Below are 14,354 nucleotides of genomic sequence, written 5' to 3'. Positions count from 1 at the left end.
CACAGATTAAAAACAACAATAAAGAATTCCTAGGCAAGCCCGTCCCGTCCTGTGCTCTCCTTTCAGAGCATCCTTTTCCTGGCTCAAATGCCCAGCTCCGTGTTAGGACATGTATTTGTCTAATTGCTGCACTTACTCACTTTCCTGTCCACTTCCACCAGAAACAAGCAGCATCCTTGACAGAGGTAGGTCAAAGTGTTCATCTTCTCCCTTAGTCTGGGAGTGGGGGAGAGCTTTATTCCTTTCCCACTGCCCATAAATCTAATGGGAATCTTCACCTGTTGGTGGAAAACCCATGCCATTGAGGAACAGAAAATAACAACTCACTCTCCATTCAAGTATATAATAGCCTTCTGGAGACTTGTAAGCCATTGATAATTTTTTTCCACTATTTCAGTGACCCTTTTCACTTACTGGAATTAGGTTAGGATGTAGTCTTCCCCCTGGTCCCCAAATTCCATAATAATCCTCAGCCTTAACCTGGCAAAGCTCGGAGTCGGGACATTCAGCCATTCTAAGATACGCATTACAAGTAAGGCCCTTAGATCTTAGCAATTCCCAGTAAGACTTGTAATAAAAAATACTTTGAAACCTTCAGTTGTCACACAAGACTCTGAACCACAGACTGTCAGAAACTCTTATGTGAGGGATGAATGGGGTCTGGGGAAACGGAGTGGTGCTGAGGCCAGATAACCTCACAGCCGCGCCGGTGTCCTAGCGGGACATTAGGGTTGTTAGTGTGTGCTACCACAGTGCTTTATCATGTATTTAAGCAAACAGTGGTTCAGAGAAGCTTTTTCTGTCAGCTTCCATTCCTTCAGGTAGCAATCCTTACAGGGAACCTTGGCTGCCTTGTGGTTCGCCAGGGCCTCTTGAGAAGCATAACCACAGAAATATAGGTTAAAAAAAACAAAACAAAAGCCTTCTGTTCCTGCCTTCATTTGAGAGTAAGGCTTAACTCAGGACATGGTAGCATTACTGTGGACTGACTGGGGTGTATCAACAACAGCAACCCATTCCTCTCAGTCCTCCACACTGAGACGGCCAAGGCTGAGTCTCCATTCAACACAGTGTCCTGTGATGATCACACTGATGGCTGTCCTCTGCCTGTGTCTTCACACAGCAGAGGACAGGAAGTCTCCGGGGTCTCTCGTATGAGGACACATTTGTTTGGGCTCTGCCTTCATGATCTAATCACCTCTCAGGGCCCCTAACCTCCTAACAGTCACTGTGTTGCAGGCAGTATCGCTCAGTGGTAGAGTGGAAAAAAATTTTTTTTAAAGAAAAAGCAAAAATCCTTCCCTTTTTCCATGTATGGATAACCATCACTTTAAAAGTATATAACTGGAAATAAGACTATCCATAGCAGGCATGAATAAAACAGACAATCCAAGTCCTTTGTTCATCATCACTAGGATATAGCATCAGGTGTTTAAAGAACTTACTATAGTATTTTGAATCTTACTGTGAACCTTTAAGGCTTTAGGATGCTTACTGGAGGGGCTGGAGAGATGGCACAGTCAGTAAAATACATGCCGTGCAAACGTTAAGGACCAGAGTTCAGCTCCTTCACATTCATATAAAACCTATGTATGGAAACACACCTGTAAATCCCATGTTAAAAAAGTAGAGGCAAGCAGGTCCCTGGAGCTCACTGGCCAGCCAATGTAGCTAACTCAATGAGCTCCAAGTTCAGTGGGAGATCCTCTCTCCAAAAAAAGAAAAAAAAAAAGAAAGAAAGAAAGAAAGAAAACCATGGAGAGCAACTACAAGAAGATACTCAATATCAGCCTCTGGCCTTTGCAAACACACACACACACACACACACACACACACACACACACACATGAGGGGGACTGACATCTAGTTCTAGGCAACTACAGATAACTAATTCCACTGTATTTCTATCATGGTTTTTCCAAAATCCTCATCTCTTTGTCATCCTTCTTGGTGGTTTTTTCCATACCCCTCCTGCCTCTCTGTGCTGTTCATTCCCAGCCCCTCATGCATGGCATGGCTGCTACACGGTCCAAAAGAACTTTCTCCTTCTGGCCTGCAATGCTGTTTGGAACAGAGAGTGTCCTTCTGGGGCCACTGCTATCCAGAAGCCACATAGCTCGATTCAAAATGAATTTGTTCAATAAATTAATGAATTCTCTCCCCACCCCTATATGACTCATCACATTGTCTAGAGGGCTGGTGGGTTTTTATTTCTAATTGTGCATATTGCCTCATAGGAAATACAAAATGGACTCACCAGGAAGGAGAAACAGATTACCTAAATAAATCTAGAACCTAAAAATAGTGCGTGTTCTACAATGGACTGTAGCAGATGGCTTTCCAATAATAACTAACTCTTTCTTCTCGCCTTTTCATAATAAGAGACGGTGAATAAGAAATCTTTAAATTTTCTTCTGATCAATAACTGAAAAGAAGAGTCAAAGAAAGAGGGCAGTAAATGCCTTCTGTGAACTAGCTGTTAGACCTCATGAGATTAAAATGAGACAGGATAATAAAAGCGTGTTTCACTGGGGCTGGAGAGATGGCTCGGTGTTTAAGTGCATTTGCTGCTCTGTGGAGGGCTGGGATTTTCTCATCAGCAACCATGGCAAGCAACTCACAACTGCCTATAACTGCAAGGGACTGGACACCTTCTTCTGGCCTTCACTGGTACCCTTGAGTGGGTGTTGTCTCGTTGTCTTCTAGGGCTGCTTAAGCAAGGAGTTCATTTTAAAGTAGAAAACATCATCCAGGAGATTAATTTGTGCATTAAAAAAAACCACAATAGTGAGAAGAAAAGCCAATGACATTCCTGAGTGAACAATATTATCTCATTAATAAAACTGAAAAGAGTGTTGGCAGGTTTATATACATCTTCAGTATATGTGTGATTCTGAATGGTCACTACCCATGGGAAGAACAGAGGCATAGAGCTTCCAAAAATGACTGCAATGCAAATCCATTTCACCCTGGTTTTAATATGTACTGTGCTCTATGATGCGAGCCACAGATTCCTGTCAGCCTTGTGATCACAAAGGCAGATAAATGGTACTCTATCATGCCCTGTGTGGCTAAGTCTTGATGTTCAATTGATTAATTATATTAAGTGTGTGTGTGTGTGTGTGTGTGTGTGTGTGTGTGTGTGTGTGTGTGATGTTTTACTTTACAATATGACCACATTTTCAGGTTATGAGAATATTAACAGTAGGGTGGTTACTGTGAATTACCAGAAGGTTGCGTGTTCAGTTTCTTATTTTCTTCTGTTGTGTTATTGCCTTTAGCGGGCAGACTTTCCACGGCTTGAGGAAGAACCATGGATTTCAAGCGTGTGAAGGAGTATTTTGCCTGGCTCTACTACCAATACCAGATCATCAGCTGCTGTGCTGTCATGGAGCCTTGGGAGCAATCTATGATCAACACCATCGTCCTGACCATTGTCGCTATGGTGGTATACACCGCCTATGTGTTCATCCCCATCCACATTCGCCTAGCTTGGGAGTTTTTCTCCAAAATATGTGGCTATGGCAGTTCCGTTTCTAACTGACCTCATCTGAATTGTGAGATGGCATAATGTGTTCTCGTTGCTTACAACTTACCGGCATCGGGGACTGTGTCATCTTTCACCTCTGGCCTGACCAGCACACTCTTTCTATGCACTCTCACGTCCTGCCTGGAGCATGATGAGATAGGTATCTTCCCAGTTGCTTTTGTACAGGCAGCATCGTGCAACAGGCTCTTTTTGCCCCCACATGCCACATTTGCTCAACTCAACTCTATGGCTTTAGATTTCTAATGAAATCAGGATGCTTTCAAATAAAACTTTTCTGGAAATAGGCTTATAAGAGACCCGACAGAGTCATATTTACAATACTCTACTCATACTATTCTATACTAAAGGATATGTTACAGAAAGTATTCCTCATAGGCTACTGTCAAAAAGTACACTGCACTTGTTTACAATCTATTAAAAGATGTGAATAAAATAGATGAGCATTTAAAGTCTTATTTTCTGGTAAATAGATAATACCTAAAATTAATTTCTTCTTCTTTTTCAAATTTTCACTCTCTTTGTTTTATCTAAAATTCTTTTACTTCAAAAGCAAAGGAGTAGGCTGAGGACAATTATTTTCTCTCAGATATGGTTCAGGCACTGTTTCAAATGCCCCTGAAATCTGGCTTTATCATAGTTTTAGACGAATGATGATTTTTATATAAGCAAATATTATACTAAAGAATAATTTAAGTTTAAGAAACAAACTATAATCAAGCAAATCCAGACATTGTGACTTTTGATCATGCCCCGCCTTCTATGATGCTGGTGACAAGAGAAGAAAATGTGTTGCTTTTGTACGCCTTCACTGAGTGGAAGGAAAACTGCATGTCCTGGGCTACAGGAAGAAAAGCTAATAAATAGGCTGGAAGTAATAGTCTACCAGCAGGAAGTCGACAGCTCCAGTTAAACGCTTTGATATAGCGGCTCCTTTGCACAGCAGAAACAAGATTTATTAAATTTCTCTCAAAATGTTTATCTTCAAAGCAAATGTAAGATTTTAATTATAGTACTGAGTCAAATATGAAAGCCAAAGACCAACTCTTGCAGCTTTTCTTTCCTCCCAATAAATATTAATGTTAGTAATTCTGGCGGGTAAAAAAATAAACAGGTTTTAGACAGCATTGGCACCTTTGTTTTAGGAGAGAAACATTGCAAGGAAAGCTAAAAAGAAAGATATTTTGGCATGCAAAATCAATTTGCATGTCTGTTTTTTAAAAAAAATTTTAAAGCATACATTTTGAAGAGAAGCCAGATACGAAATACATACTTTTGAGTTTTGTAAAATAATTGCTTTTATAAGTAAATGCCCAGTTTGGACTTGCTTTTCCTTTCTTCATAATAGAGTATAGCACACTCAGATGACTTCTAAATGGATTGCAACGTGGTAGAATAAACTCACAGTTTCCAAGGGTGCTCATGGCTTTTCTTATTGCTATGACCAAACGCTTGGCAGGACCAACTTCAGAAAGGAAGAGTTTCCCCAGGCTCACGGCAGTGGGGAAGGCAAGGCAACAGGAACACCAGGCAGCCAGTGACAGAGAGTGCTGAATGCTGGTGCTCAGTCCACTGTCTCATCTTTATTCGATCCAAGACCCTAGTCCAAGGAATGGTGTTGCCTATGTCAAGGTGGGCCTTTCTACTGCAGTTCAAGCTTTGTAGAAGCATCCTCATAGACGTACCCAGAGATGTCTCCATGGTGATTCTAGATCAAATGAATGTTGACAATGAAGATTAACCCTCATCATAACAGATTTCTCAATGCTCTATACACATTTTACAGGTTCCGTGACAGCAGTTACATGCCAAAGTCAGTATCCACATCTCCCAATTACAGTAAAGGAGCCTGGAGCTTAGGAAACTCAGCTTTCTCACTCAAAGTCAGTTATCTACAAGCAGTGTAGCAAGGTGAGGACCACACTGGGCCATGTGGATGTTCATCCTACTCATCCCAAGGAAGTCCATGGGAGAATGACACCAGTGATGACCATCACGGACAAGTTAGAAAACAGGATCCCATTGTGTGAGAAGGGCAAGAGCACGGAAAGAGCCATTACTGGCATCCCAGCTGCTGCCTTTACTGCTGCACTTGGGGGCTCTATTTACCCAGCGCGCTCACCTTCTTGGAAGCATCACTTTCACTTTTAGCTAAAAGTTAAGGATGGACTTAAATGCATTCCCAGTTCACAGTGATTCAACGCCCTTCTGTAGGTGGCTTCCTGCTAAGTAGTTTTAGAATTCAGTCACAAAGATATGGCTTTGACCTTCAAATCTACCATGTAAAACTAGGAGCTAAAATAAAATAGACAGAGGAGAAGTTAATAAAGAATCATTACAAAACATCCTGGGATGAAGGACAGTAAATACAGGGTCAAAAGAGTATAGTCTAATATGTTTTCTGAGGGTTTTTGTTTTTTGGGAGTTGTTTTGTTTTGTTTTGTTTTACAAAGCTGGCAGTGTGTGTTGGGGAAGAAAGCCACACCTGCCTACCTGCTGAGGCTCCAGACCTAGCAGAGTTGTTCTTACCATGACTGCAGTCAGCCTGGACCAGAAACACTTACGCTTTTTCTTTGCTTCCACTATTATTTCAATGTGATGCTTAGAACTTTTAAAGCAAGAAACTCCAAAGGGTCTAAGGTTCTACAGGGCTAGTGTTTGTCACTCACTTAACTAGGACTCATAAAATATTCTTTCCTTGGTATTGGCCAAGACAACCAATCAATCAAAAACATAAATAAATAAATAAATAAATAAATAAATAAATAAATAAATAAATCTTAAATCTGTTTTGCCTAGTTGTATAACAACAACAACAAAACCATAACACACAAAATTTTAAGAAAGCAGATTGAACATAACATCACTGATTAGTCTATGTTACATGTGACAAAAAAAAATCAGTAACAAATTTTCTGCTTCTTCCTTTTCTGTCATTCACACGCTTGGGTCCTGTACATAGAGTGCTTCTAGAAGGCAGGGCCATCCTTGTTCCCGAATGGCCAGTGTGTAGCCAGGTGGTTGGTACAAGGATTAGCAGGTGTCCAGCCCAGAGGGCATTATTGAGCTCCCCAAACTCTGTACAAGCAAGCTCAGCCTGTGTATCAGACACCACAGCACGAACAGCTTGTGGTTCTGGGCCTAAAAGGGAACCTTCACTCTCATAACAGATTTGTTAAAAGTTAACCAGGCATCACTGCATAGGCAAAAGGAGTGAGAGATGAATAAATAGCTGATGAAAAAAATATGATAGACTTAGGTGACAGGCATCCTAGTGTTAGTTGTAAAAATCTTTGAATATTTGAAAAGTTTTTAGTCTTCTGTATGCCACTGGTTGAATTTGATAAGAAAAAAACCCCAGTGAGACAAAAATTGAAATTATCAACACTTACAAAAAACAAACAAACAAACAAACAAACAAACAAAAACAACAACAAAAAACCCCACAGCTCTCACTTCAAAGGAGATAAAAGGTAACTATCATGCAGCTGAGTTTGAATGACCACAGCCAGAAAAACCACAGATTTAGGTCACTCCACCTATGTATTTTTCCAAAATAGAAATGGTTTTTATAATAATAGAACAAAGAAAGCCATAAATCAAAGCAATTTGAAAAGACACTGGTGGGGACAGCATAGAAGCAGGTTGCAGCCAGGCAAATGGGCCTCACACGTGATCTGGTAGCATCCTTAGCCTTTTGATTGGTGGAGAAGATGACGTAAAGAATCCATTGTGACAGGTTTAAGATGTTAGGTCTGGCACAGAGGTGGCCAAGGAATGGCAATTTTGTAAGATGGGGATTGTTCAGGATAAATAGCAATTGGACTCCGAACTGGCCACATTCCAACCTCCCACTGCCATTCATGTTTTAGTCAGTTTGTTACCCTTTGACCTCTGAATTTATGCATAGATAAATTTGATGGTTGGCAAGACAACAACTAAAAATCAAGAAAAATATTAAACATGCTCATAAATTTTGATCGGATCTCATTTAAAATCAGCAAGGTTCTGAGGAAGCAGCAGACAGTTGGAGACAGACAGAACACGGGGTGAGCACCGGCAGCATATCCTTTGTGGCTGGGTGAGACTCAGGGACCGTTGAGCAGTGTGGACAGGCTCAACAAATGACACTGGGAGCAGTGGGGGCTGATGGGTTGGGGCAAGGTACCACACACGGGTTTGCAGACAGGAGCTGGATGGAGGTGGTGGCCGGAGTCAGGATGGCAGACCATCTGAGGTGATATACAAATGGAGTTAGAAAGTTGAGACAGTCTTCTGGTGCAATAACTCTGTTAAATCTACATCTCCTACATACCTTCAACCAGGTATGATGGCACAGGCCTTTAATCCCAGCACTCAGGAAGCAGAGCAGACAAATCCCTTGTGAGTTTGAGCCCAGCCTGGTCTACAGAGCAAGTTCCAGAACAGCCAAAGCTACACAGAGAAACCCTGTCTCAAAAAAAAAAAAAAAGAAAAAGTATGTGTATGTATGTATCCATATATGTCAGCAAGGCAGCAAGGCACAGGTCTGTTATCCCAGCACTTAGGGGGTGAAAATAGCGATGACACAGAAGACTCCCCTGTCCTAGATCAGGCAAGCTGCGGATTGTGGGTTTGGTTTTTCACCCTTACTGCTCTAAACTGGCCCATCTGAAATTTTGATTAGTGGTACCCAACAGAAGTGATCACACTCTGGACTTGTTGGCCTGTGCTTGTCTTCACAGGGAGAAGAGCCCAGAACAGTAGTGTCCCATGAATTTCTTTAACTTAAGCAAACAGCATCGCTGACCTCCTTCCCCCACCGAGCTCCCTAACATAAGCCATGACTACTTACTTTCTTGTTCATATTAATATTTTCATTCCTTTTGTTAAAAGGAATTTCCAAAAATTCAAATAAATCTGCATAAGAAGACAGCTGATATCTATCTGCACTCCACAAGCTCCTCCGGCAAGGTTCCCTCTGCCTCACTCCATCTTCTTCTGGAGACTCAACCACCTCCTCTGGGAGAAATGGGAATGCATGAGGAGCTCACTGGTTGTGGAAGATGCTCTCCCAGCCTAAAGAATCTGTATTGTTTGAAATCAGAGTGATTCTTAACATTTAGCTTTCTGCAGCCAGCTCTCCTAGTTGTTGGAAGGACACTGACCTTTTCATGAAATGCTGGGGTGTCTCGTGACCCAGGCGCTACCACTGTTGGGAGAAGAGGATGTGAAATGGTCATAAGTGACAACAGAAAAATACACATGATGCCAGAGCGACTAATCGGACCTTATGTGAGAGTCGGCTGAGGAAAAAAAAAATCGAAAGATTGCAGGGGCAGCATCTGGAGAGATGCCACCTGCATTTCAGTAACACCTCAACTGTGTACCCTCCCAATCATTTTTTATTTACTTTTTTAAAAACGTATTCTTCTCTCATTCATTATAGCCTCAACACTGTCCCTGTCCGCGGGATCTTCAATGGGTACCTGTGGAGAGGGCAGACAAGTAGAGGGACAGGAGACACAAAGAAATGAGGGCAAGTCTGCATTCTGATCACAGAGTTTTTTATAGGCATGGAGGCATGGAAACATATTGCTAAGGCAACCCAGCTGCAGGCTATCTCAAGATGCGAGGAATTCCAAGCAGGTCACAGCATTCTGCCACACCGAATATTTTGCTATCTTTATCTAATCTAACTGTCAAACTACAACAGGGTGGCTCTGTCTAAATCTTATCTTTAGTCTAATGGCCGAACCACGACAGGGTCAGCTGGTTTCTGGTAAATGACAGACTGCTGGAGTAGGAACCTAGGCTCTGACAAGATGGCTGAACATTGGCCATATAGCCCGTCCCCTATACGGCACGGTTTCCCTATCCTCCACTCCTCCCCGCCCCTCCTCATTGCTTCCTTTCTCCCCCAGATCCACTCCTCTTCGGTTTCCCTTGAGAAAAGGGGACATAAACTAAACATAGCACATCAAGTTACAATAAGACTAGGCACCTCCCTTCATATCAAGGCAAGCCAGTAAGATAAAAAGGGTCCCAAGAGCAGGCCAAAGAATCAGAGACAGCCCTTGCTCCCACTATTAGGAACCCCACAAGGACACCAAGCTAACAACCGTAACATATATAGCAGAGGACCTAGGTCAGACCCACACAGGCTCCCTTGTCAGTTCAGTCCCTGGGAGCCCTTATGAGCTTCGGTTAGTTGATTGTGTGGGTTTGCTTGTGGTGTCCTTGACCCTTCTGTCTCCTACAATCTTTCTTCTCCCCTCTTTCTGCAGGATTCCCTGAGCACTGTCTAATGTTTGGCTGTAGATCTCTACATCTGCTCCCATCGGTTGCTGCATTAAACCTCTTCGATGATGATCATGCTATGCTCTCATCTACAACAATACCAGAATATCATTAGGAATCACTTCGCTGGCTTTTTCCAGTCGCATTTGGTTCTATCCTAGGTCTCTGGGCTATCCTGCCCTTGAGTGCTGGCCCTCCAGGCAGTATCCAGGGTGGGCTCTCTCTCATGGCATAGGTCTCAGGCTGGACAGGTCATTGGTTGGTCACTCCTCCAAGTCCTTCGCCACCTTTACTCCAGCACATCTTGCAGACAGGACAGGTTGTAGGTTAAAGATTTTTATGATTGGGTTGGTGTCCCAGTTCCACGCCTGGAAGTGTTGTCTGGCTACAGAAGATGGCTCTTTCAGACTCTGTATCGCCCATTGCTAGGAGTCTTTGCTAGGGTCACCCTCATAGATTCCTAGGTTTCTACCTCACCCCTGAAGTACCCCCCCCCCAATCCCAGTCATCTCTCCCAGTACTCTCTTCCTCCATCCCCCCCAGCCTGATCCTGTCCCCACCAGCCCCTAGTCCATCCTCGACATCTGTTCTTTTTCCTCTTCCCAGGGAGACTCATGAGTCCTCCCTTTATGCCTCCTTGTTACTTAGCCTCTCTGGGTCTGCAGACTGTAGTATCCTTTACTTCACAGCTAATATCCACCATAAGTGTGTACACACCATGTCTGTCTTTCTGGGTCTGAGTTACCTCACTCAGGATGATTTTTTTTGTAGTTCTATCCATTTGCCTGAAAAAACACACATTTTTTTTTTTTACTCAGCTGAGTAATATTTCATTGTATATATGTACCACGTTTTCTTTTTTTTTCTTTTCTTTTCTTTTCTTTTTTTTTTTTTGAGAGACAACTCAAGAATCTAGACATAAACAAACCAAATAATCCAATTAAATATGGGGTACAGATCTAAACAGAAACATTTAAGGAAATGCTCAACATCCTTAGCCATCAGGGAAATGGAAATTAAAGACTCTGAGAGTCCATCTTACACCTGTCAGAATGGCTAAGATCAAAAATCTCCCCAGTCCTTTTAACTTCTCCTCTTTCATCATTTAGTCTGCTCCTACATGTAGCCTCCAGGGACAGTTACTGTCTTTTGTTTGAAGCCTCAATTTCCACCTATCAATAAGCAGGGCTGCCTAAGTGTGGAGAGAGGTGTCTCCAAGAATTTAGGGGAATCTTGTTGCTCTCATACTGTCTCTTTCTTTCTTTCTTTTTTTTTATATTTTGAAATATTTTATTGCAAAATACAAGAAAATCTACAAGAAAGGAATTTTTTGTTTGTTTGTTTGTTTGTTTGTTTTTGAGACAGGGTTTCTCTATGTAGCCTTGGCTCACTCTGTAGACCAGGCTGGCTTCTAACTCACAGAGATCCACCTGGCTCTGCTTCCCTGAGTACTGGGAATACAGACAAGTGCCATCATGCCCAGCTAAGAATATTTAGATCTGGAAACCCTTTCAAGATAAAGTCAAAGGATATAGAGAACATAAAGGAACATAAAGGAATGCACAACTATCCGTGAGATTGAAATGATGATGAACAAACTCCATAAAATAGGAAGGAAAAGAGCACTGCAAATTCCTTCCATGAAACAAGCATTTCTCTGACACCAAATTTCAAAAGCGAACACCCCAATAAGGAGAATGCTACACTTTGCAGTATTTTTTGATTCACCCACATATGTATTAATTTCACCAAATTTTCAACATTGCAAATCATCAAGGAAATACAAATTAAAACCACGAGGTATAACCTTAAGTCTGTTATGTCTTCTTTTAAGATGAGAAAAACTAACAAATGTTGGTAAAGATTTTTAAAAAGAAAACTATTGTTCAATGTTGGCAGGACTATAAGTTTGCATGGATATTATAGAAAATGGCATGGAAGGTCCACAAAAACTAAAAAAGTGGCTGAGAGATGGCACTGTAGTTAACAGTGAGCACAGCTGTGATAGATTGCTGGTAGCTCTTCCATAGGACCAGAGCTCAGTGCCCAATATCTAGGTCAGACTGCTCATAATTGCCTATAACTCCAACTCCAGAAGATTTGATACCTATAGCCTCTGCACTGTTCACTTGTGCATGCTCCCATACAGATACATAACATACATGCATAAATATATACACATACATGCATACAAACATATGTTGTAGCCTACTTAAAATTTTGCATAACTATAGCCCCTCTGTTGAGACCTACTTTAGTTTTTAGTGTAACTATCTCCTCTGTTAACACCTGCTATTGTCTTTAGCATAACTGAAGCCATTTTTATCTTAATTTTCTTTTTTTAGTTTAATTTTATTAATTTATTCAGATTACAACTGAATTGCTATCCCATCACTTGTATCCTCCCATTCCTCCCTCCCTCCTGCTTTTACCCTATTCCTCTCCCCTAGGTCTCAAGCAACTTAACCCAAAGGATTACATTTGTTTTAAAAAACAACAATCCCAATTTTGATTTTACCAATAAAGAATTAGGAGCCAGATACTGGGGTGAAAACCTGCTGGCTCAGAGAGGCAGAGAAAGCACCCAGCTGATCTCCCTGCCCAACTCAGCTGATAGCCCAGGAGGAAAATGCAAAATAAAATAAAATAAAACAAAATAAAACAAAAAAACCAAGGCCAAAGGCTTGCTAGCTCAAAGCTCAAAAAAACCCTTCTTATCCATGCTATCTTTTTTTATTGTAATCATTTATTCACATTACATCCTGATTGTTTCCCCCTCGATCTCAGTATCTTCCTGTTCCCATCCTCCCTCCCTCTTCCACCCTATTCCCCTCCCCTAAACCTCTGATGGCAGGGGTGGGAGAGGACCTCCTCCCCCATCATCTAACCACAGCCTATCAGGTCTCATCAGGATAGCCTGCATCCCCTTCCTCTGTGTGCCCGCAAGGGGAAGTGATCAAATCTCTAGCACCAGAGTTCATGTCAGAGGTCCCCCCTACTACTAAGAATCAAAATGAGCTGCCCATCAGCTATATCTGAATGGGGGGATCTAGGTTCTCTGGGTACATTATCCTTGGTTGGTGCAGGAGTTTGTGCAGGCCCTCCTGGGTCCAGATCCTCTGCTCTTGATGGTTTCCCTATGGAGCTCCTGGCCCTTCTAGGTCTTTCCATCCCCCCCCCCCCGCTCCGCTTTTCCATAAACTCTCAATGCTCTGCCCAGAGTCTGGCTGTGAGTCCTAGCATCTGTCACGATCTCTCACTGGGTAGAGTCTCTCAGAGGACATCCATTTTGGGCTAATATCTGCTTATAAGTGAGTATATACCATGTGTGTCTTTCTGGGTCTGGGTTACCTTACTCAGGATGATCATTTCTAGTTCCATCCATTTGCCTGCAAATTTCAATATTTCCTTGTTTTTAATGTCTAAGTAGTATTCATTGTGTAAATGTATCACATTTTCTTTATCCACTCTTCAGTTGAGGGACATCTAGGTTGTTTCCAGATTCTGGCTATTATGAATAAAGCTGCTATGAAAGTAGTTGAGGAAATGTCCTTGTTGTATGGTGCAGCATCTTTCCTCCTACTGGATTGCCTTATCTATCCTTAAAGGAGAATAGGGATCTAATCTTACTACAACTTGATATACTATGTTTGGTTGATATTCATAGGAGGTCTGCCCTTTTCTGAAGGGAAATGGAGGAGCGGGCGGTGATGGGGAGAGGGTGGGGCTGGGAGGAGAGGAAAGGAGAGAGGGGAAACTGGTCAGAGTGTAAAATAGGTAGATAGATGATAGATGGATGGATAGATAGATAGATAGATAGATAGATAGATAGATAGATAGATAATGTTCTGCTTCTTAAGGAGGGCTGCAAAGGCAGCTGATACAAGAATACCCAGAGAAGCCTGTGCACTGTATAGAAAGAAAACACTACAGGATCATTCGGGAATCAGATGCTGCCGCAGTTCTTGTTTGTCAAAGAAGTCAGGCTGTTCTTTATTCATGTTAGGCTTTCATAATAAGAAGCCACCAACATATAGCATATGTCACAAGTATGACTACTGTGTGCTAGATATTGAGAAAGTTGTGTCTCGAAAAGATAATAATAATAGTAAATGCCCCAGGGGTGTAAAACTCTTTAAGTACTTGCCCATGGTGATTTTGATGTCACAGGAGAACATTAAACACTCAAAGTTCTTGTTCTGATTTCTTCAGAAGCTAACAGTATCATACAGGTCCAGCTGGCTGGCTTAGAGTATGTTCTCTGCATTGATTGGGAATGCTCACTTTGTAAACGATAAGCTGCTGTTGAAGAGATCTGGTTACAGAATGTCACAAATTGATTTGGAAGGGATGGGACCTTTGCTGGGTCTGGTTCTGAAGAGGACACACCTAGCTAGCATCAGATGATCTTTTCTCCTTCAGTATCAAACTCTACTGCCTCTCTACCCCCTACACTACTAAGGTACTTTCAGGGGTTAATTCTTCTTTATGGCAGTCTGGTGTACAAGTACATCTTCCTTGGTGTTGT

The 14,354-nt window shown here is 41.9% G+C and overlaps 1 protein-coding gene across 2 annotated transcripts in view; it reads left to right on the top strand.

The window, feature by feature from the left end:
- The window catches only part of SPTSSB (serine palmitoyltransferase small subunit B), a 29,513-nt gene extending 24,548 nt beyond the window's left edge, over positions 1-4,965 (top strand). For both annotated transcript variants that reach the window (XM_084769126.1, XM_084769125.1), the window contains one exon: positions 3,282-4,965. In XM_084769126.1, coding sequence (XP_084625252.1) covers positions 3,314-3,544 — 231 coding nt within the window. In that variant the 5' untranslated portion in view covers positions 3,282-3,313 and the 3' untranslated portion in view covers positions 3,545-4,965. The remainder of the gene's footprint in view (positions 1-3,281) is intronic.
- Positions 4,966-14,354: the final 9,389 nt, after the last annotated feature.

The sequence above is a fragment of the Acomys minous genome, assembly GCF_964271855.1.
Source record: "Acomys minous genome assembly, chromosome: 19".
Taxonomy (NCBI): domain Eukaryota; kingdom Metazoa; phylum Chordata; class Mammalia; order Rodentia; family Muridae; genus Acomys; species Acomys minous.
The sequence above is the reverse complement of the archived record's forward strand: the minus strand, read 5'-3'. Positions and strand labels throughout refer to the sequence as shown.